The 23877-nt window shown below is 42.5% G+C and overlaps 1 protein-coding gene across 1 annotated transcript in view; it reads left to right on the forward strand.

Annotated features, from left to right (window-relative positions):
- prkcab (protein kinase C, alpha, b) overlaps positions 1-23877 on the forward strand; it is a 91175-nt gene that overhangs the window by 46660 nt on the left and 20638 nt on the right. Inside the window, exons 4-5 of the mRNA XM_070847267.1 lie at positions 17797-17908; positions 19153-19281. Coding sequence (XP_070703368.1) covers positions 17797-17908; positions 19153-19281 — 241 coding nt within the window. The remainder of the gene's footprint in view (positions 1-17796; positions 17909-19152; positions 19282-23877) is intronic.

Below are 23877 nucleotides of genomic sequence, written 5' to 3' on the forward strand. Positions count from 1 at the left end.
ATGATGATATTCAAAATTGGCAAAGAGGTGTCACGTTCCTCCTGTGAAAGTGAGTCACAACCTGTTGACTTGTTTACTGTAAGAAGGCTTTTGCTCAGCGATGCGTCATTCACCTTGACCAGCTCCTCACAGCATGCCCACACTTGTGTCTGCTACTAAATAGATACTAAGAGGAAATATCTTACGACAAATAAGTCAAGTCCAACTAAAAATACGAATACTAGAGGGACTGAAGATATGTTTCTTTAGTTTATTTTACACACGTATGTTTGGCTTGAGGGCAGCACTTCCAGCACGAAGGTTGCAGGTTCTGTGTTGAGTTTTCATGTCCTCCCCGTCCTTGCGTGGGTTTTCTCTGTGTACTCCGGCTTCCTCCCACAGTCTAAAGACATGCAGGTTAGGCTAACTGGTCTAAGTTGCCCGTCCAGGGTGTACCCTGCCTCAGGCCCAAAGTCTGCTGAGATTGGCTCCAGCATCCGAGACCCTGAAGGAGAAGCGGTATAGACGATGGATGGATGGATGTTTGGCTTGTTTACATCCAGTTATCTCCACTACTTCACTTAATTGCTCGACTAAGTAATGTTTTTAAATCAAAAACCACTTATTCTTACATCCTGTGTCCGACAAATCACCCTCCCAACCTCAACACAAGTTCCACCCACTCACTTGTTCAGGAGCCTTTGATCATATTACACATCCTCATCAGCTCTCCAGCTCTCCATTATTCTGAGAAGTCCTCTGCCATGTTAAATGAAGAGTTGACAGTTTAGTCTTTAAATTGGAGACAACCAATTGACCTGAAAGTCATCACAACTCAAGGTTGACAGAGGTGGAGCTTTGAACTTAATGTAAAATTTGAACATCTGCAGTTCTCTGGCATACTCAATCTGCTGACGTGCGATACTCTTAAAAGTTCAATAACAAGTAAGTGGACTTTGAGTTGAGATTATTTTCTCAAGCTAGTTGGTAGTTAGTCTGTCTCTAGCGTACAGGTAGCCTACAGAGGGTTCATCAGAGCCTTTTCAATGAAAGCAGGATGATAATCGTCACTACAAGTGGCATCATTCACTTTACATGTTGTCATGTCCATACATTGTTATTTTTAAAATGTCAACAGCAGTTTTAAGGTTTGGGGAACATGGTGGTCAAAAGTCACCAGTGTTGACGGTTGGTAGGAGGGCGGATGTGATCAGTGGTCTCAAACTCCTCCAGCAACAAGAGGGTCTTGCCCGGAAAATGCAAACATGAGTGGTTATAAGTGAACAAAATACCATTTTCTTTCTATGAGAACAACCTCCCTGTAACACCACCACGAGAAAAGCAGAGTTTCTCAGCTAAATCTACAGCCACAACAGGGCAATCAAATTTCTCCATGAGGCGCCAGGGGTGAGATGCCACGCTGAGGTCTGTGTCTGCCTCTGCCTCTCTAACAAAGCCACCGCGGTTTGTGCTGCTCCACTGGGGATGTCACCTCACAGGTCTTTACTCCCCCCCCCCCCCCCCCCCCCCCCCCCCCCCTCCCCCCCCGCCTCCCTGTCTTCCTTCCCCACCACCCTTCCTCCTTCCTGTCCTCACTCCCTGCCTCATCAAGCACCTGAAGATTACATAAAGCTCTATTTAAGAAAAGAAAATGTCTCAAGGCCCATGGCTGAGTCCCCTGGGTGCATTTAGGTATTTAGGAGTATGTGAGTGAGTGCGTGTGTGTGTGTGTGTGTTTGTGCATGTGTGTGTGTGTGCATTGATGTTTGCAGGAATGTGTATGTATGTACGCCTTTGCTCTTCTTTGTGTGCTCTTTCAGTATTTTGCCAGGGGATATTTAGGGGTTGGGGGGTGGGGGGGGGGTTGTATGACTCAAGATTGTCTCCCTTGAGAACAGCCGCAATCTGCGTCCTACTTTGTAGTCTCAGGTAGAGCACAGTGACACATCTGCTGCACGCTTGCACCATTTTAGAGAAAGAAATAACTGAGACGACCACATTCACACGACCTATACTGTTCTACTGTGCTCCTTTTTTTTTTCCTCTACAGAAATTAGAGACTCTTTGGCATCTGCTGTGCTACAAAATGTGAGAACAGAGGGAAATGTTTCAAGAAGATGAACCATTTCCAGGCACATCTCTCTTTCTCATTGTCTCTCCTTTCATAGAAAAATACACCAACTTAGACTCCGTACAGCCACTGGTTAGCGTTCATTTTATTTTATTTTAGGTTATTTTGCAGAGGCTTGAAGCTTACAAAGAAAACAAAATCACTCAGTCCGGTCTGTCAAATAAGCGCCGACATTTAGAGATTTTATGTTTCAAGTTTCTGAAAGTTGATTTATGAATATAGATAATGAAATTAAAGGAAAGCAATAGCTACCTGAAAATAATGAAATCAGAGAAATCAAAACCAGTGATGGTGATCCCAAAATGACGCTAGAACTTCCTCTGACCCAACATCACCATGGTGATAGTGGCCATAGTGGGACACTTTTTCTTTAGATGGTTGGCAGCAAAATAAATTTTTGAGGTTTTCAAAACATTAAAAAACATGTGATCCATTTATACTTCAGAGCTCCTCCACACTGTCAGTTGCCTTCGCTGTCAATCCCATTCAATCCTCCTGCTCTGCTGGATGCTTCCTTTGACAGTCTCTTGGTGTGACGGTGCTGATGCAGGCCTAACTACCTCACACCCCGTAGGGCTCCCGTCTCCAGCGGCGACGACAGGAGGGACGGCCCTTCCTAAATGTTCCTGGGAGTGACTCATCTCACACCAACACAGGAAGGAGGAGGAGGAGGAGGAGGAGGATAGATAGGAACATAAACTCTGACATCAGTGGGACACCTCACACCATCTTACTCTCTCTTCTCTCTCATTTATCCCTTCGTTTTGTTCTGTTGCCTCGTCTGTCGACAACTTTCATTTCTTACATTCTTTCCTCCCGTCTGGTTTTAGAGCACATCTCTCTTCCCTGTCCATTTTACCTTCTCTTCTCCTCTCTGTGTCTCCCGCCGCACCGCCCTTCCTCCCTCTGCCTCTATCTCTGTAAGCACAGAAGCCCTGTGGCCTCATTAAGCTGTCACTGATCCCTCCTGCCGCGGCCGAGCCCGCGGATCATTAGTCAGCCCCGTCTGAGACGCCCATCCTGACAAGAATAGATCAGCCCAAACCCCCAAACCTCTAATATTCTCTAAATGTCTCGAACGCAATCAAGTCAGCTGCTGCTGCCGCCACCGTATCAAACTGATCGATCAGTTCAGCCGCGGCATATTAAAACTGATTTGTGAAATATTCATGCACTCACACGAGGGCTGTGTAATTGGACATTTTCATCATGAGTGCGTTGACTGTGTGTCATGTGTGTCATAAGGATATGTCCCTCTAATACATTCTCATGTCCTCATTATTTTATATCATCTAAATGTAAGAACAGGTTATCACCTAATGCATCTTATTGAAGGATCGTCCAGCCTCATATCATTAATGATAATTTGACCGCGGCAGAGAAACAGACATTTTAGCCTTTTATAATATACATTAAGCCATTGGAAATTAAAGGTCATGCCAGAGTAGGGCTGCATTATAATGGCAACATAATGATGTTGTTATACTGCAGACTATATTGTGATTATGATTCTCACTCTCATTACAATAATTGATGTTTAGGTAAAGTTAATGCAGCTCACTGTACATGTCATTTGGGAAATGACATGTTTGTGCTGCTGTAATTTCTCAACTGAGACTATGACTCCCTGTAAGAGGTGAGTAGGACGTGTTTTTTTTTTTTTTTTTTCAGAAAAATAAAACAATTAATAAATTATGATGTATTTGCTGCTAATCAGCAGAATATAAAGTAGTTCAAATTACTCCCACCTTTAGCTTAAGTATATTTTGGTGCTAATACTTTTATTTAAAATGTTAAATGCATGACTTTTACTTTTTATTCCTCACTTTACATAAATCAAAGATATGATAATTCCTCCACCACTGATTATTTGTGTAATGAATTTAGGGAGTGATTTGTGAGGGAGAGTAATTTTATGGTGCACTTGCAGTGTAACATTTCAATTCTTTTTAGCATTGTGTCAGATAAAACCTTTTGCAATTTGCGGTCCTTAAGCCTACTTAGGCAAATAGCTTTGTTTTAGAATCAGAGCCCTGAAGAAGTTTAGTTTGCTAATTATTTTGTTCCAACTATAGTTTCAATCGTTACTTTAGTTTTGCGCAGTTAGTACGTTACTGGTTGTAACTGGTCACATGTACAATAACAGACAGACTTCATGCAGGAGGATTAAAAGAGCACTGATAATATATGTTTATCTCTATTGAATGGTACAGATCTCTGACCCACGGCTGTAAGGTAATCTTATCTAAGACCTTCACATGTCATATCATCAGTGATATGTCCTCCTGTCTAATCATGAGAGTGTAGTTTGTATGGTTAAGCCATGCGAGGATGTTCCAATATCACTAACACCTCATGGATTAGCAGCCCACTGACAGGCCAGCTGTTGATCCTTTGTCTTCATCCTAACGCTTCATAACTCTTATATGATCTGTCAACAAGTAATAAAGGGGCCTTTAGTTGGACCGAGGAGGTGAATTTGTAAACTGGATGTAGTTCTGGCCGGTGGCAGGAGAAAAAGCTGCACATTCAGCACTTGTGCCGAAGAGACGACGAGCAGCTGTGTTGCTTATGTAATTGCAAAGATGTAAATAGTGAGGGACGCGTTTCCATCCACACACACACTCACACAAAATCATAATCGTCTGCTGTTTGGACGCTGGACAGAAACATCAGGGGCCAAAGTGGTCTCTCTGCCAGCTACAGGGCATCTGACATAATCCACACACACATACACACACACACACACACACGTTAGTGCATGCGAGATAGACACAAACACACACACAGCCTGAATGTCAGAGGGTTTAGGACACATGGCATCACATCAAACCCACACAGAGGCATCTAGCAGAAGGACAGAGGACACCAGAATATCTGCTCACATATCTAGATGACACACACATTGTAAAGGTGAACTGAAATTTGAATTCTCCTTGCTTTATGTGTAAGGAAATTTGAGATATAATGTTGCTACAGCTGTTGTGCAGATTTTTTTGGACATATTTGCGGTCAGATTTAACCCTCTGGGTGTTTCCCCTGACAGCATTTGACTGATATTTGTGGACATCAGTCAGTGTGCGCTATTGACTGAAGAATATCATAACTCTGTGTTCATCCACACATAGCTTTAGGTTATGGACCAGTAGTGATTTAAGAGGCCGGTCTCTTTACAACATTCAACATTTGGGAGGACGAGTCGTACTGTCAAGTTTGTATTCCACTTGTAAAGTGGAAGCTAGCGAGCTGCAATAACTAGTGTTCTCGCCCAAAGTTACTTGGAACATTAGCACCTATTCCCACTGCATGTTCCTCTTTGTTCATGTTCATGTCACAGCCTATTTTTCATTTGACAAATAACCAGAGTGTCAAAAGTCACAACAACGGTAGAAACCTGTAATCTCAACACTTTGTACATTACGAATCTCAGCGTGATTCGACACATGGAGTGACAGCAGCCCAATGAAGGCAGTTCTCATATCAAAGTTGGGGTGTGGAAACGGCGAACAACTTTGGCACCCTGATCAGAGAACTGTGTACGTAGCTGCTGGAAATGAAGTGATATTATGAAAGATATTCCACCACTTAAATTACTAATACAGACATTTTCAGTCTGAAACAAAAAAAATAGTGACCCATGGAGAACACTAGTTGAGTGGGTGCTTCACTCGTGCTCTCATAATTACAGTATATCCTTTTAGGGTGTACCAGACTAAAAATACATCTCTGAGGATAACGGTGGCATTTTACTGTAATCATATTTGATATTCTATGTTGACATTATTGAATATAGTGAGACTATCTTTACTGCTGATTGGTAATGATCACACAAAATGTAATAAATTAAACAGCATTGCTGCGCGGTCCCATATGTTATTGTCACAGATGGCCGCTGAGGATTACAATGTGTGTAATTACATCCCATGCTGCTATGGATGGGCTTTAGCAATCTATCTATCTCTTTAATGTACCCCATAGGCTGGATGTGCATCTTGCAATTTCCTGGGTTTGCCCGCTGACGTCACGTGGCCTATATGCACCAGCGCAAAGCTGCGCTGATCAACACAGAAGATGAAGGCTTCATCCTAGAGATGATTATTATCGACTCCTGCGGGTGTTGATTGTAATTTGAAGGATGTGTAAAGCATCAGGAGCTTAATGGTGTTTCCAGTGCTATAGGCGCAGGCACACTTGTTTATGTTGTCCATTTCACTCGGTTTAGTGCTTTTCAATAAGTACAGTATGTCTAGTTTGATCGTAGCACAGCGTGTAATGTCCCAGCTCTGGTCTGCAAAATCGACAAGTTATATAACTTTAAGTAATAGAAATAATATGTGATCTTATTAGAGAGACAGATTTCTGTTGTCAATATCGACAATAGTACCGTGTGTGCACATGCATGCTCTTATTACAGCTGTAATTTTGCAAGTACACCTCCTTGCCTTCAGTGTTTTTATTGTGCATTGGTTAAATATAGTTTCCATACGTGTGTGAGAGAGATGGCCGCCTGGGGCCTGTCCTCCTTGGTTTCCACGTCGCAGTGATTAACGTGCAGGTATGTTAACAGCCAGTTGTCCGGCTCTCTTGCAAGTCAAAGCTTTAATAAACACACCGGGGGAACTGGGGTAAAATGAGGGCTGCTGCAAAGCACAGTGGGAAGGCAGGTGATAAATGACCTGAAAAGTTTTGTTGTTTTCCATTTTCCCTAAACTTTTATGACAGTATGGTAATAGTTGACTCTCGTCCTTGCTAAACTCAGCTCTACGAAAATCCGATTTTGTAAGTACAGTAAAACAACTTGTATAATTATTCACTCCTGAACTGACCGTGTGCAGCAGGAAAAGTGAGAATGAACACTTTATGGATATTCTTAGCCAGCAATTATTCTCTGCATGTCTGCTTCTCACCTCATTATTTTTAGCACTACCTGCTCGCTAAAGGTCGCCTTGTTTTTGTCCCTTTTCTGCATAATGAGGTGTTTTTATGTTTAGTTAATTCCTGACTGTGATGTTTTCCTAATTGGACATGTTTGTAGTCTCCGATAAGAGAGGAAAAAGCAGGATTGCTGGGACATACAGTACAGTCACTTTCGTTACAGACATACCACCTCTGTAATTGGTTAAGTATTTAAATTACTTTACCCTGAGAGCGATGTTCTCCTCTTCCCAGTGAAATCACAGTGTAATTTGATGGCCACTGAGTAGCTCTGACAGATAGGGGTTACAGAGTTAATCATATGAGACCGTATATGTGGGACGCAATAGGCCGTTGTTTGTTTCCTGCTTCAATGTTGGTTTCTTTTAACCATGACTGTGTGCCGTTCCCTAACCTTAACGACATAGTTAATATTGTAACTATGACGACAAGGCTCCCCTGACCCTAACAAAGTACTAACATAAAACCCTGATAGTTTCCTACACTTATCCACAACTTGTAGCATCAGAAAACCTGTATGTGGTTATTCCAGAGGGCTGTTGTTTGATTTGGATGACTTGTTGAATGCAAACCGTTTAAATGTAAGAAAATCACCCTACGTATTTAAATTACAAATGGCAAAGTCTTTTTCTCAGCTCATTAAAAGCTGACATGTTGTAGCCACATTGTTTTCATAGGAGGACGGTGATTTGGGATATGTAATGGTTTCTGTAGAAGAGCATTATAAAGTAAACGTACTACAGTAAATTCACAGCTCACAATAATTGAATGCACTCAACGTTGCTCATCTGTTTACTGAAAAACAAACACTCAGAGATGTCAACCTGCTTAAAAATGCAGCATTGACCCACTGTGTCAAAACCTCCACCTGCTCTGTTTTTCTGACGTTCATCTCGCAGGTCTGATACAAGGGGACACTCTTAATGTTCACCTCTGCATGTGTTTGCATACTGTATGTATCCATTTCTGCCGGCTTGCTATAAGCACAGTGGATAAGCCTGGATTCCTATCACTGTGAGTGGGGTTCTCCACCACTTCTTGACAAAGTCAACTATCCTCTGAACAGCTCACCCTCTCTCGCAACCATTTAGCTCAATTACCACTGAGTAGAGATGGAGCTATCACCACTGGTGTGTCCTAATGGAGCCTGACAACTGCAGCCACAGAGACCTCTAGTCAGATGGTGAGGCACCCAGGAAGTGATGATACTGTCACCGGTTGAAAGGCCCGCTTGGCCTCTGTGTGAATTCGGCAACAAAGGCTGAGCTGCAGCACATGTCAGAGGGAAGCCCACACACATTCACACACACATGCATATAAAAGCAGGTCTCATATCCCAGTCAGTTTAATTAAATGCTGTGTTTGATGATGAAAGTTGGGGTGCGATGAAAGCGTGTGTGGTGTTCAGAAGTGCGGTGTGAATGCATCAGAACACAGGATCTCTCTCCACCACTGTTAATTAGAGCGCGACAGGGAAGGATTAAGGGCCCCACACCTGTGGCTGCTTGGTTTGATTTCACTGTGTGCGTGCGTGCGTGTGTGTGTGTGTCAGTGGTGGAAAGTAACTAAATGTATTCATTCAAGCACTGTGCTCATTCAAGTACAATCTTCCCCTCTAAGCTTCTCATTTAAGTTACCAGTCAAAACCCAAAAAATGTTAAATTATGTATCACTGCACGAAAACAGTCCAAAAAATGGATACAGATTTGTGTAGCAGAAATGTATCTTGCAACCCCATGTTAGGAGCCACGCATCAGTATTAACAATCTACGTCTAATAATGTATGTTATATAATAATTTATCTAATCATTTATATCCTATAATAATAAAACACGAACAACAAAAAAGTTTAAAAATGAATTTTTAATAGCACTTTAAATAAATCTGGCAGGTAGCAAGACGATGATAATAGAAAGAAAAACTGGAAAAATATGTGGTGAGGCCTCTTTGAAGAGACACATTGATGAGGGCATTTTACTGCAGATTTACTACTTTTGCTTACATTTCACTGATAAAACTTCTGTACTTGAGTAATGCCAAACTTTTATTTGTAATGGAAATATTTTATTTATCTCTATTTATATGTAAAATATCTGAGTACCTCCTCCACCACTGGCGTGTGTCCTCTTCCTTATATTAGTAAGGTTTGATTACAACTGTTGCATAATACTGTGTATTTCAAGTCATATTACTTTCTAAAATACTCGAGAGAAATACTTCCTCTCAGTATTTTTCTTCATCCAGTGTTATCTACATAATCGACGCATCTCATCATCAGAAATTACTGCATCCCTTAATCCAGTGAGCTCTCTTGGAGATTGCTGACGTTGCTCTCTGTACCATTTCCCACTAATGAGCTCATTCATGTCCTGTGTCTGCATGTGCTTGTGTGTGTGTGTGTGTGTGCATGTTGCGGCGCACATTTGCATGTATGTGAGTGGCGTGTTTGATATCCTAATGCCTTTTGATGTTTAATTCACTAACATGACTAGAAAGGCGTGCAATCAGAGGAGGCACACAATGTCACCAATGACATGATATACAAGACATGCGTTCACTTCACACACACACACACACACGCGCACACACACAGACACACGCACGCCATCGCTTGTGTGATCTTAAAAACTGAATGTACATTTAACAACTGCATGGCTAACACTTGTCATACCTCCTTTAACATCAGTTCAGTATCCGTTTGTATTTGTTTCCGTATTTACAGGCTGCAAATCTGTCTTGTACATAATGAGGCAACAGTGGGATTGTCTGAACGAGACGGCCCATTAAACACTGACAGGCTGCTGCAGGTGGAGAGAGAGAGAGAGAGACAGAGAGAGCAAGAGAGAGAGAGAGAGAGATGTCATCCTACTAATTAGATCAGTGATGGATAGTCAATACAGGTGCCAGTTTCCCTCTTTACAGCCACGGTTTTCAAGACACAGATGAACTTGAAGACAACACACGCTGCCACAGCTGCCATTACAAGTCTTGTCTGGTGTGTGACGTGTGATCCTGGAGATAATATCTGGAGATGACATGACAACGAGCAGGTCATTGTGCTGTGTCTCAATCGTGTGTGTAGTGATAACAAGCGTTTTCTGTTGTTTGCCTCTCTTCCCTCTCTACCTCTCGCCCTTACTCCTCACATTTATTCAGTGCGCTGCTGTTTTCTGCTGCCGATGCGTCTCGTGTCAGTTCTCCTGCCCTCCGTCCTCTGTCTTCCCTTCTTCTCTACCGAGTCACAGCTTCATTATTGTTTTTATCAGCGTCAGAAGACAGATGAGCTCCCACAAGTCACACGATTGATCATGTGAAGCCAGTCCCCTTATGGGCCTCGGCTGGCCGCCAGGGTCTGTATTTGAATAGCTCGGTGTGTACTTGTGTGTAGACGGGTTCTGGTTTGGCGATCATTTGTCTGTTTGACATCAGAGGACTTGAGCTGCAATTTAATATTCTTTTGAAGACTACGAACTAGATATTCCCTTTAAACACAATAAAGCAGCACTTATATAATATAATATAATGCTACACTTAGTTAGAATAAACATCCAGAATATCAGGGACTCTTTGGGTCCAGGCTAAAAGAACATTTATTTCTTCCACTACATTTTTTTCAGTTACCATCACCACCAATGTCCACTGGATGTAAAATTACGATCCCACGATTTGTTTCTGTCCCTGCTCCAAAGTCTGTGAATTAGAAGAAGACTATATACACTATTAAGAAATCGCAGCGTAACTTAAATGTAATGCAGCCACATCCAGCCAATTTGTCCCAGTGGACATTCGAAGCAAAAAAAAAAAAAAAAATCCTCTGCAGCTCATCTTTTCCCCGCCATCATAAAAGAGATGCCTATAAAACTGTTGACAGCACAGCTACAACTGCAAACAAGGTTTTTAAAACTTTGCAATTTTGAAGTGTATGACGTCATCCCGCTGTAAAGGAGCTTGGGAACTTTTTGGCTTATGCGCTCAGTGACTGGTCGCCATCTTCGAGTCTGGTTCCTATAATCACACAGTTTGAGGCTATTGTGTGTGTGTGTGTGTGTGTGTGAAATATCGTTGAAGTTGCTATTTGTCTCTAAAGGAAAACCAGCAGTCATCATGATTTTATTGAAGTTATTAAACATTGGGAATAAATGAAAAGAGATGTTTTCTTTCCATCGGTGCCACAAACACACAGCCGCAGTGATGCCAGCAGGTTTGGCAGGTAAAGCTGTCAGTCCTCCTCCCTCTGTGTGATTGACAGAGTTTGTATCCACATTGTGGACACGAGCCTGTTCGGTGAGGCTGGCTGGCGCCTTTGATGCCACCCACCTGCACACCCGCGCACACACACACACACACACACATACACACACATACACACACACACACACACACACACACACACACACACAACACACTGTTGAGCCTTGTCTCTGAAACCCATCTCCTGTTCTGTCCATGTGTCTTTCTTCGTCTCCAGATCTGCCATTCTCCATCTTTCTTTTCTTTCTTTTTCTCTTCAGTTCTCACCATCAGTGCTTCAAAACGCTTTGACTTCTTTTCCACCACGTCTCTACTTTCACACCACACAACATTAACAACTCTTTGTATCTCCGCCTTCAGCTACGTACAAACACTCTACATATGACTCTCTTTATCTCTCTCGTGCTGACAGACAGATGCGCACACACGATGCAGACACACTCTCTTAAACTGGTCAAAGAGTGTGATTGCCCTTCACCACTGCAGGTCACACTGTCGCCTGTCCAGTCAAGGCTGTGGGCAGTCTGTGTTTGGACAAAACTAGTCACTGTGGGGTCACACGAGAGAGAGAGAGAGAGAATCCCCTCGGCTATAAACATCCCTGCATGGTCTTTTCTTCCAGCGGAGCAGCCCGGTTTCAGCCTTGAGCAAAGGGAGCATTTCATCATCACATGAGTCTGGCTTCGAGATTGCTCCGTGGCGTTCGTTTCTTCATTAGTCCTCCTCTATCTGGGCTCCCATCGTAGTTGCTTTTGCCTTTCATGTGCAAGCATGAAGAATGGGCGCAAACTTAATTTCATTAAGCCACAGAGTGATTTACTCTCTGCTTGTTTTCCTCCTCTCCGCTGTTTGCTTTCTCTCTGCTCACTTTCAATCCATCACTGCTTTTTCTCCAACCCATTATCACCATAGCAACTGTACACTTTTTCACTTTGTTTCCCCAAGCCCCACATCCCAACACACACACACACACACACACACACACACACACACACACACAGTATGAATATGGTGTTTTGATTTAATTGCAGTTTCAGTGTTTTTCTGTTTGTTGATACTCTTGAAGCTTTAATTCTTCACAGTGATGTCAGGGGACCATTTTGCTTTTATCAAGTGTGTGTTTTTGTTGTGCATTAATAGTTCCAGCGACTGTTTGGTGTAAAACAACAAATAGAAGACAAATCCCTGACGGAATCAGACCACTAATCCAAATCACCTCTCCAGTCTGTTTGTTTGTATGTTTGGGTGAAATTCTAATGGTGAGGATTTGGTATATTTAGATTAGGAAATGTTGTTATAAGGGTTTTGTGCTACTCTTCCCTGCAGTAGCACTATGACTGTGCTGAAGTGCTGAGATCAAACCTGACAGGATGTAGAGACAAGCTAAGGTCAACCTGCTCAGATGCTCAGAAGAGTTTGTAATTTTTTTTTTGCACAGTAGTGCATGCATGTTGAATCATATGTGCCATATCCCACTTACATGGAGTGAAATGATCAAATCAAGAAGAAAACTTCAAACTGCACAATTACATCAAATAGAGGAGTCTTGATGCCTTCAGTATCAAGTGGTGCAAGAGGAAAATCACATCATCCATTGATGCCAGGATGTTTGAATTAAAGACAAATTAAGATTAATTGTCTTAATTAAGTGAAATATAAATGCAGTTTCAGTCATTTTTCAGTCAAAAATGCTTTAAATTTTTTGGTTCCAGCTTCTCAATATACAATTTAACAAACAATTTAATGACATCACTGTGGGCTCTGGGACGTTGTTAATGGCACAACTTTTCAAAGCTCCATCACCTAAACAATGGATGGAGAAAATCATCATTAGCTGCATCACAAAGTCTATACATATATTCTCTGGCTTTGAGAAGTCTTTAGATCTGTTTTATGAGGAAGGAAAGACATTTAGGAGGTTTGTCAGACCTCAAGGTTAAACCGTGCGTTTAGGTGAGAAATGCTGAACGTAAATATAACTTTTGTTTTTTTGTTTTTTACAAGAAAACTCCACAGGGCACCTTTAAATTGGGGAGATGTGTATTATTCACTACTGATGGTAAAGTGGCTTTTTACTGGAGTGTGTGGGCAAATTTTTTTTCCTTTTGTTTTCCTCCTCCAGCAGCCCTGGAGAAATGCAGTGTGTCGCTTGGGGACACTTCAGTAGGCAGGATGCTTGACAACAAGGTCCTCTGGTCTCTCACCGTAATGATATCAAATCAAGCAAGGATGAAGATCACAGACTGAAAAATGCTTATGAAGCATCATAAGGGTAAATCACGCTTTTCCTTTGTAGCTGTCAACCTAGTTTGTATGAGGCAGATGTGAAGGTAGCTCTGAGGGGTCGCCTGTTAACCAATTAACCCCAGACATGACTCACATCAGCCTCTTCACTCTCCCCTTCTCATTTTATGGAGATAATTTCCAATAATTAGATATTGTTACCTCTGGTGGCGATGCGCCTGTCAATGCCTGACTATAATTAGCAAGACCCGTGCTTGACTCATTGCCATTTTGCTCTCATAATTGACTTCTTCCTCTTCTTCTGCTTGATGCGACCCTGTTACGCTTCGAGGAATTCAGCAGCAGCATCATCTCGCCTCACTGGACCCCAGTTCTCTCCTGGTTTCACCTCAGCAGCTCTGTCTGTTAGTATCTACTAGCATCTTTACCCGGCACAGCGTGACGTCCAGTATTTAAATTGGCTGGGGGGATGTTTGATAGATACAGACTGAGATGATGAATTATCAAGCAGCCGTACTCCACTTTTAGATGTTCGTCTTTCATGTGTTTTTAAAATTTTACATCTATTTACCAGTGGAGCTTACATGTTTGACTGCCTTTTGATGACTTCTGAGTCATGCATTCATGCCTCTTCGAAAAGATGTAGCCTCAACAACAATACAGATCGTATAGGCAATAAGAAGACAGGGCAAGGTTTGTGTTTTTGTGTGCATGCATGTTTGCATGTGCATCTAAGTGAACTGGCAAGACAACAGCGGCTCCGAGGCGTTTCACCCATGGATGGATTACTGAACGCTGTTACGAGGCCCAGGGGTCCAGAGCCCCGGCCTCTGTGTGAAACGACTGCTATAAGCATTCGTTTCACTGTCAAAGGGCTCAGTCAGTCTTAATAAACTTTAATAAAGAAACATTTGACGACACTTTCATGACAGCTTCAAAGAGAGTGTCTCTGTAGGACATGTAGGCATTGTGCTCCACATTCACACCATGCAACGTCGCCCTCTGACTCTGCTGGAAGAAATCAAACATGTCTACAACTGAGTATTCGCTTGATTTTAATGTGGCAGCGTGGGCCACGATGAAAGCTGCCAAGAGTGCTGCCTCTTCAAGTGTTTGTACATTTAAATATTATACATATTATTCTGTTTGATACGTAATCAAAACAAAGAAATGAACAGCCTCAACTGGCTGCCTTTATATTGGGTCTTAAGAAATCCTTTAGGGTGCTGCCGGCCGGGATCAACAGTCCACTGAACTCACCTACAGTGAAGGGGAGCACTCACAAATGTGCTTGAGTCTGTGGGAAACCCACACAAACACAGAGAGAACGTAAAAACTCTTCGCAGACAGGACCTGGGACACCGGAGATCAAACCCAGGACTTTCTTGCTGTGAAACGACATTGCCGACCACTGAGAGGGAAAAACAGGACATGTATGCACAGGTGATTAGATTAGAGAGACACAGGGGATTGAATTAGTAAGAGGGTGGCGTGGTCTCGCTCCTGAACCTTGGTTATTATGATAACTCCATCTAATGAAACCTGCCATGTTCTGTCAGAGGTTTTGGTTAAACTGTGTGTTATTTTGGAGCTTCTATTTTCTGTTATTGTTGTGATTTCATAATCTCTCAATGCTTTGAGAGAAAACTGTTCATTTTGGGTCAGAAGAGGTGAGTCAGAGAGACAAAGGAGATTTTTTTTTGAGTGTCTGAGCAATTGTGCAGTTTTGGTTGTAACATGCATCTGCGCTTTTCCGGCTTTTTGCACCAACACAAGGCACTGAGATGGCCTAAAGGATGGAATAAATACATGCATGCATGCACACACAGAGACGCACGCACATTCAGAAACCCAGGGCGCTGAACACATTATGTCTTCACACCCAGCCTCTTCGTGCAATGGGCTGCACTGAGTCGAAGGCTCGAGATGACTGAGAGTGGAAACCCTGCCATTTAAATTTTACCCATGGCTCCCAGGAGGGGGGCGCACGGACAAAGACACAATGACACAGAGTGAAAGAACAAAAACATATAAGGGAGATGAAAGAGGAAGAAGAGAAGGCTGACCATAAAAGTGAGAAAGATCCATGGCTCGCTGTCCAGAGACTTGAAGGGGAAGGAAGGAAGGAAGGGAGTGAGGAAGATGGCTGATAAAGTCAGAGAAAGAAATAGAGAGGAGGGAGATCGTATCTCCTCTGTTGCGGCCTGTGTCCCTGGTGCCTGTTGTTCACTCAGCATGTCTCTTTTAAGATAAATTCAATGTTCCCACAGTTGAAAAGTTGAAAAGAATGAGTGCTCATGCAGTAAGGGGGCGAGATAGGTCTGCAGAAGGAGGGAGACCCAGGAGGGAAGACACAGGACACGAGGGGCACAACCACAACACCATCTGTGGTTTTTGGGGTTTTTTTTTTTTTTCCAAGAAAAGCCTTGAGGAAAGGCCGGAGGAAAGGAGCAAAAAATAGGAAAGCTTACCAAAAGGAGAACATGCTAATTAGACTTTTCCGGGACTCTCACGGCACTGACTCTGTCCCCTGCCAATCACACCAACCACCCAATAACTCCCTCCTCTTTCACACACAGACTTTTCCCTCTATGTCTCTCTGTTGCCGTCTCACTCTTTCTTCTTCTTCTGCCGGCATATTGTTTGCTTGATTTAGTATGTTTGTGGGGGGGGGAGAAAAGGGCACTTTTCAATGATGTGGGCCCACTTAGTCAGCCAGCGGCCTGTATAATTACACATGCAGCCATTCTGACACATTTCAGCGTGATGGAGGCGACGCTGGTGGGGGTTTTTCCACCCTCATTTGCAGGGCTTTAATTACAGTTATGTTTGTTTTGTGGTGATTGTAGAAATTAGCTAACCTCGGCTATCACAATACTGGCTGGAGAATATATGAATCGATTTCCAACAAATGAAACGTAGCAGGTCCCGCTGCAAATTATGTAACCATACATTGATACTCTGTGATGCAGAGAACTTGATATTTAGATAATTGTATCCATTTTTTTGTCCTTCCTGTTCACCTCAATGAGATGTCTTTAAAACCAATCACAGCATCAGTCCCCAATTGCTCATTAGCTTGATTTTTCTCCGCCTCAGAGCCAGATGTTCTGGCCAAGATAAACAATTGCTCAGTCACGCTGCTCCTGGCACCTCATGATCGCTGTACGGTGTGTGTTTGTGCCTTAATAACATTTGAAGACTGAAACGGGGAGGATGCTGGGAAAGCTTCCAGGATGACAAGATGGAGAGAACTGACACCAAGCATGAAAACACTTGAACCTTACACATTCCCACGCGCTGATAACGGCCTGACATTTCCTTTCCATCTGGATGTTTCTTTCTTTCTTTGCGTCAGTCCCATCCTCGATGATACGATGCAGACTATTCATAGTGCGTGTTGCAAATTATGCAGCTAAAACTCAGCGACCGTACACTGAAATGAAAGTGAAGAGCTGATTAGTGCGTTAATGCGGGGGGGAAAAAATCTGATGTTTGGGTGCTCTTCGCAATCATTTCCTCCATTAATCTCCGAGCGAGACATTAAGCAGTGGACTGATGAACAGATGTTATAAGACAGGTCAATTTATATTTATATTCCCTCTAATAATGCTGCAAAAGGATGTTCAATTATGATTAAGATTTTTTCTTTACTCTCACTATAATGTTACAGTTCAGCATAATAAAAAGGTTCATATTAACTTTAAATACCTTCTGCGTCTGAGAGATTTGTGGCCTCAAGACGCAAAGGCATTTTATTAAACTTTTGTAACAAGCAACGCGATGTAAAGTGCGTTCAAGGAAAAAAGAAGGGAAATGTGGAATGAACCAGTGGGGAAAAAAGCTTCATGTCTTGCTTTAGAAAATACCAGCTTTTTTTTAGGCTTTAGCATATTTGTCAAAGTTTCCAGGAGAACACAGAGAATGCAGAGTATTAGATAATGTAGAGGAATATTTTGACGTCTTTATTGTGGAAATAAGCGTTCTTTGCTTCGCTAGCAGCATGGCTGAATAGATGCCAACATGTGGTCTACCGCTTTGGTCCTTAATGAAATCAACAGCAACAACAGAGGGTTAGCATTTTTGGCTTTCTGTGAAATATCTCTGCAACTATGGGTTACACATTAATGCCCCTTCAGGATGAATCACAAGCCTCAGCTGTTCTCTCTTAAAGTGACAGTAAAGATTTAATTTGTTGAAACTCCCGCTGATATCTAGTATTTCATGGTTTTCCCGTCATTCTCTTTGTCGCCCAGGATCCCAGAAGCAAACACAAGTTCAAGATCCACACGTACGGCAGTCCCACCTTCTGTGACCACTGCGGTTCGCTGCTGTATGGACTCATCCACCAAGGGATGAAATGTGACAGTGAGTACACGCCCAATGTGTGTGTGTGTGTGTGTGTGTGTGCACCTGTGTTGAATATGCTGTGCTGGTTTCCATCCCACAGTAGAGCTGGCCCTAATGAGAACAGATGGGAATAGACTGGTGCTGTACTACACTCAGCCACATCTGCAGCCCTGGCAGAATTCACTGTCCCGCCCTGCTGAGTCCTCTCTGCGCTCCCATTCTTTCCACCCACTCTATCAACGTTTACCTTCTTTCTCTGCGTGTATGACCCCAACCTGTACTGTATTTTCCTCCCCTTTTCCTCCCACTTTGTCTCTCTCTTAACTCTTTTCTTTCCAAAAATCTTCTCTCATCATTCCCCCTCCTTGCATTGCCTTTACATTTTGTCACCCATGTCTGTCCTCCTTTGTATCCCTCACTGTACGTCCTCTGTCGCCCCACGTCGTCTCCATCCATCAGCCCCCCCCCTCCTCTAACTCTCTCCATCCGTCTGTGGGTCTGTGGTAGCAGCCTCATCACAGATGGCAATGGGAGCCCACCAGAACAAATTAATGCGGGGAGGCCATCGCCATTACGAGCTGCTTCCCCGTCTCTTGTCTCTCCTTGTCTCCTCCCAGCATGTCAGCCTGACAAGCCTGCCGAGCGGAGGGAGGAAAGGGGACAGAGCGAGAGAGATGGATGGTTGGATGGAGGAGGACACAAAGAGGGAGGAGGAGGACAAGAATATACAGAGGGGAAAAAAAGGGGGAGGATGTTAGAGAGAAAGTTAGAGGGCAGTGAGGGACAGCGGAGGAAACGAGGGGGAAGAGGAGAACAAATGTTCTCTCTCCCCTCTGGTCTCTCATCTGTTTGTCTTTGTCGAAGTGTGTGTGTGTGTGTGTGTGTGTGTGTGTGTGTGTGTGTGTGTGTGTGTGTGTGTGTGTGTGTGTGTGTGTGTGTGTGTGTGTGTGTGTGTGTGTGTGTGTGTGTGTGTGTGTGTGTGTGTGTGTGTGTGTGAGTGTGTGTGTGCATATGTGTGTGAGAGTACAGAGTCACAAGCTAAATAGTCCAAAGACACATTTTAGAATTAAACAATATATAAAGGCTACTTACCATCTTTCTCATTCCAATAAAAGGGTATAGGCTTATCTAAATTCAGACTGCATTTCCCATCAACCCTCTGGGTTTTACTGAGAAGGACCTACAAATTACAGCACTTTTCAGTGTCAACATGAACAAAAAGTCTTCAACCCTGTATGTTCCCCTCTGTTTTCTGTCTCTAGCCTGCGACATGAACGTGCACAAGCAGTGTGTGGTCAACGTGCCGAGCCTGTGTGGGACGGACCACACGGAGCGCCGGGGTCGCCTCTTCCTCAAGATCGAGGTCAGCGGGGACAGGCTACATGTCACAGGTTGGTCCTAGTCGTGATCAGCGTGTAGTTATATGTGTTGTGCGGTACTTGACAAGAGCAGGAGGCTCCCTGATGTGAATGTGAGTGGTTGATTTTCAGACCTTTGAAAGAAATCTCTGGCTTCATTCATGAGTGGCTCAGATTTGTGTTAATGAACTATTCAGAAGAATTCTGCCCGTAGCCAGACACTTGCCATATGTGGTCACTGACTTATTCACTCGTTCATTCACACTGGACGGATGCTGAGGGACAATGTCTGCCTCAGTCTTCACCTTTCCTACGTTCAGCCTGTTAGTTTCCTCAGCAGAGAGGGAACTGTCGTCTGTCGGCACAGGTTTTGACTCTGCTGCCAATGTTTTTAGTTTGGATATTATGAAATCACTTTGCAGAGCCACTCACAGCTTTCATTAATAATGTCACAAGCTGTGTTATATACATACTAAGATTGGACAACGTATATTGAATGTTTTCAACCTTGGATCTCCAACCAAGGTTATTGGTTGGAGATCCAAGGTTGCTGCACAGTTGGAGGTGGAACCGGCATTAACCTCTCATTTACTCTTAAAGTGAATTTCATTTCTAGCAGATGGAAATAAGTGGTGGTGACATACGTAGCATATGTCCATGTGGTCTGGTAGTCAGCAGGAAGTCAGCCAGCTCAGCCAGAAAAGGACTGTAGCGTGCATGTTCCATGGGCCACAGTTTTCTTCAGCTAAAAGCTTCAAGCATCTTCTAGTGGAATTAATCGGGTGCCTTTCCTGAAACGTCAGTGAGGTCAACAGTAGTGACAAGGGCTGCTAAGAAAAAATGTTAAGTAGATAATTAAGTTTGAAATGATCAAACTCTGAAATGGTCAGACATTTTTCTTTGACCAGATGAAAACTGAAATCAAACTGTTATTTCACATGAAAATGCTTACAGAGATCTCTAAAAACGATGCATTATGCATCCGTGTCAGCATAAAAATGAAGTCATAACCTGTGTTCCCGTGTGTGTATTTTCAACACCTCCAAATTATCCTGTCAGTCAGGAGCAGCACCTGCAGTGGTTGACTCTCCGGTGTTAAAACCCCCTTGGCAGGGAGAGAAACGACTGCTGGCCTCACAAACACACACACACACACACACACACACACACACACGGCGAGACAGTGGCGGTCAGGGAACACGGGTGCTGAGGCCAATAAAGTGTTTCTAACCCAGTGGGGATCAGACAGGAATAACCTCCAGCTACAGCAGGAAACAGAGTGGCAGATGTGATTGACTTGGAAATATATTGCTTTCATGAAAATACGTGTTTGTTTGTTTGTTTATAGTCTTGCCGATGGAAAGAAACCAGACGAAGCTCTGCTTGAATTGCTTGTCAGTTCATTATGTTGCATTCTTTTTATAACATCCAGCGCTTTTGTCTGTTTTGCCGCTTTAACGAGGTCTGATCTACTGCGAGAAAAGTCAGTTACATGTTCTGTTTCATGTCCTTGTCGGTGAATTTGACTGCATGTGTGGTGTGACGACCACCGTCGGCCAGAATGAGGCAGAGCATTAGCCGGGATGACAGCGGTGGTCTCGTTGACATGGTTACCTCAGTCTTTTCCGATTAGGCAAAATGGACACAACTGAAACTGAACTGGCTCACATTCATGGAGTGAGGCGGCTGTTACCTCGTTAGATTGATGCGGTTTCCTTCTCCCCCCTCCCTCGTTTCATCCTTGATTTGATGTGTGGACACACACACAAAAATCCACCAGTGTTTATGAAAGTGTTGCTGCTGCTTTACACCATGTCAACCTCAAGGAATGATTCAAGATGTTTATTGTCACTCCTGTTGTACCAGTGCACTCATGTGAAAGAGAGATCTATGTAAAGAAAAAAATATTTATGAAAATAAAATACAGGTATATAAAGATCTATAAATAGAGAAGATACATATAAAAAGACAGAATATGAGGTAGTGAGGTATGACGGCAGTGAAAGGTGGAAATGCATATATATATATATATACTGTATATATAAACGTACAACAGCATCAACAGCACACAACATCATGTAGAAAGCTGAATGAGAGAGATAAAAGGTGCTACAGGCATATGTGGTGTCTGACTTTTTAGAAATTGCATTGCTTTGTCTTTAACAGAGCTGCAACAAGTGATCATGTTCATCATTTATTCACCTGTTTATTGTTTTCAGCCAAAAATATCAGAATTGTGAAAAATATTCATCGCAATTTCCCAAACTGTTCAAAACTCAAAGATACAAAATGTCAAATGATTAAAAAGGAAGAGAGAGAGAGAAAATATTTTTTGCTTAACAAACAAACTCTAAAATTTGTCCACTTGGGGTCAGCAGACCAAGCTTCAAGCTCACCTCTAAAAGTTTTCATGGCAAACTTGTTTGCTAACAGTTTCTTTTTTTCTCCATTCGACAAAGGGAGAGAGTCCAAGTTCGCTCAGTTTTTAGTCTCCACCAACTGCTCAGAAAATATCTGGCTCTTTAGTCGCTACATTTTCCACTATGTTCACTAGCTAGTCGTCAGCTGTTCATATCATTTGGTGCTGAGCAGGTATTGTATTTCTTTTCTGCCTGATGAGGTGAGACTGAATGAAAGCAGAAAACCAAAACAAAGCTGAAAAATGCTAAAACGCTCTGTAGAGCTGAGGGGAACTGCAGAACTGTCAGCTCATCACTATGAATGACACCTTCCACGTTACACAAGAATTTGACCCATTCTTGATATGAATGTATTGATTAGTGCAGCTTTAAGTATAAAACATTTATTATGTGCAGCATGTTGCTATTTCTTTCCTCCTTGTCTGTCAGAGAAGAATATGAAGTAAATTCAGAATATTCAGATTGATTTAAAAGAACAGAGAGGCAGAAGTAAATGAACGAAGATGATGGACCACTTTAGACAGAACAGAGATCAATACTGAGAATGATACAGGATGGAGAGAGGGCTGAGAAAGTGTATATTCTGCTGTGTTTTGTTTTGTGTTTTAGTTTTTTTTTCCCTCTGTAATGGCAGCGGTCTGAACAGCGAAGCCTCAGCTTGTTTTCTGTCTCCCCTCTGCCTCCCACAGACAAGTGGCGGGCCTTTGTGGTTCACCGCACTGATGTGAACTTGATTAAAAAGAAAACAGACACATCTCCCGGGCTGTAACCCTCCCCTCATCTTTTCCCTCTATTTCTCCATCCCTTCTTACAGTATTGACAATTCTTGTTATCTTCTCCTACCTGTTCTTCCCAGACCTCAGCATGTCTCCCCCTCCTCTCGTCATCCATTTTCCCTCTACACCTGCTGAGCCGCTGTACATTCAGTCATGCTCTTTTTCTCCCTGCCTTCCTTCCTTTTCTCCCTCAATCAGACATCAACATCTGTCCGTCAGTCTATCATCCTCTCCTTTTCAGCCAGCTGAAACGGTTGCTCAGTTAAGTGATTCGTCCTTCCCTTCTGGCTCTAATGTCTCACGGCTCTCCCTCTACCTTCTTTGAAACGTTTGTCTTTACATTTTCTGTTTTCTCTTTCTCTTTTCCCCACTGATTACCTTCATCCTTCTCTAACTCCTCTCCCTGATCGACGTCTCTTCGAGCTAAAGTGACACAAATAGCCTGTCGGCATGAGCAGAAGTTTATTGTGGCGTTTTAAGCGAAGGCAAACATGCACACATGCACACTCACAGGGCATCTGAGGACCGGACCAAAGTGAGCACGCAGCGGTTTACTCAGGGTGAGATTTCCTACTGCTGACATGCTCGCCTCAGGTTTAAAGCAGTTGAACAACAATCATTTTTTTCTCCTCCACTGACACAACTCATAGCACCATCAGGCCTGTAGTACAAATACATGCTTAATATCTGATATTAAGCTTTATTATTTATTTTTCATCTTTTCATTTATTTGTTTTCAACTATGAGGATCACACTTACTGTATGTGTGTCTGTATCCGATTGGAGCATGAGTGTGATGTCTGTGGGTGCATTTGAAAGAAAGCATGAACAAAACATGGTGTGTAAGTTGTGTTTTAAAATCATATAACTCTATTTTTATATTAGACATTACTAAGAGGGTATTTTAATCCCATGTGGCATTTACAATCATTATATTGATACTTGATAGATGTTTATAACACACTTCTAAGCAAAACAAGGGCATTTTTAAACAGTTGTTAATGTAGTTGTATAATAATATGTGTAATCCTGTGAAGTAGCCTATACACATACAGTGAATGATACAATGTGATATAATGCAGTTGCAATTATCTTCATATTCTATATGAATTTGAAATATACATTATTTACTTATATATTGATAAATAGTTTCTCGCTCTTTATTTTAAAAAAAACAAAAGCTTTGGGAGAAATCAAACAAGTCACCTTTGAGTTAGATTTCTTCTTTTTTTTTTCTTTTTTTAGATGGCGAACAAACCTTTAAGCTCAACATGTCTTCATGGGCTTTAAGCACATGTATGAACAGCTTTAAAGCCACTCATGATTGACATGATTTCTACATGTTTATGGACACGCGAGAAAATAACTAATTAAAATGATAATTAAAAAATAGGAAATAAGTAAATGTTGTAAAACATAAATGTTGTTAGGAT

This window comes from Pempheris klunzingeri, chromosome 17, assembly GCF_042242105.1.
Source record: "Pempheris klunzingeri isolate RE-2024b chromosome 17, fPemKlu1.hap1, whole genome shotgun sequence".
NCBI lineage: Eukaryota > Metazoa > Chordata > Actinopteri > Acropomatiformes > Pempheridae > Pempheris > Pempheris klunzingeri.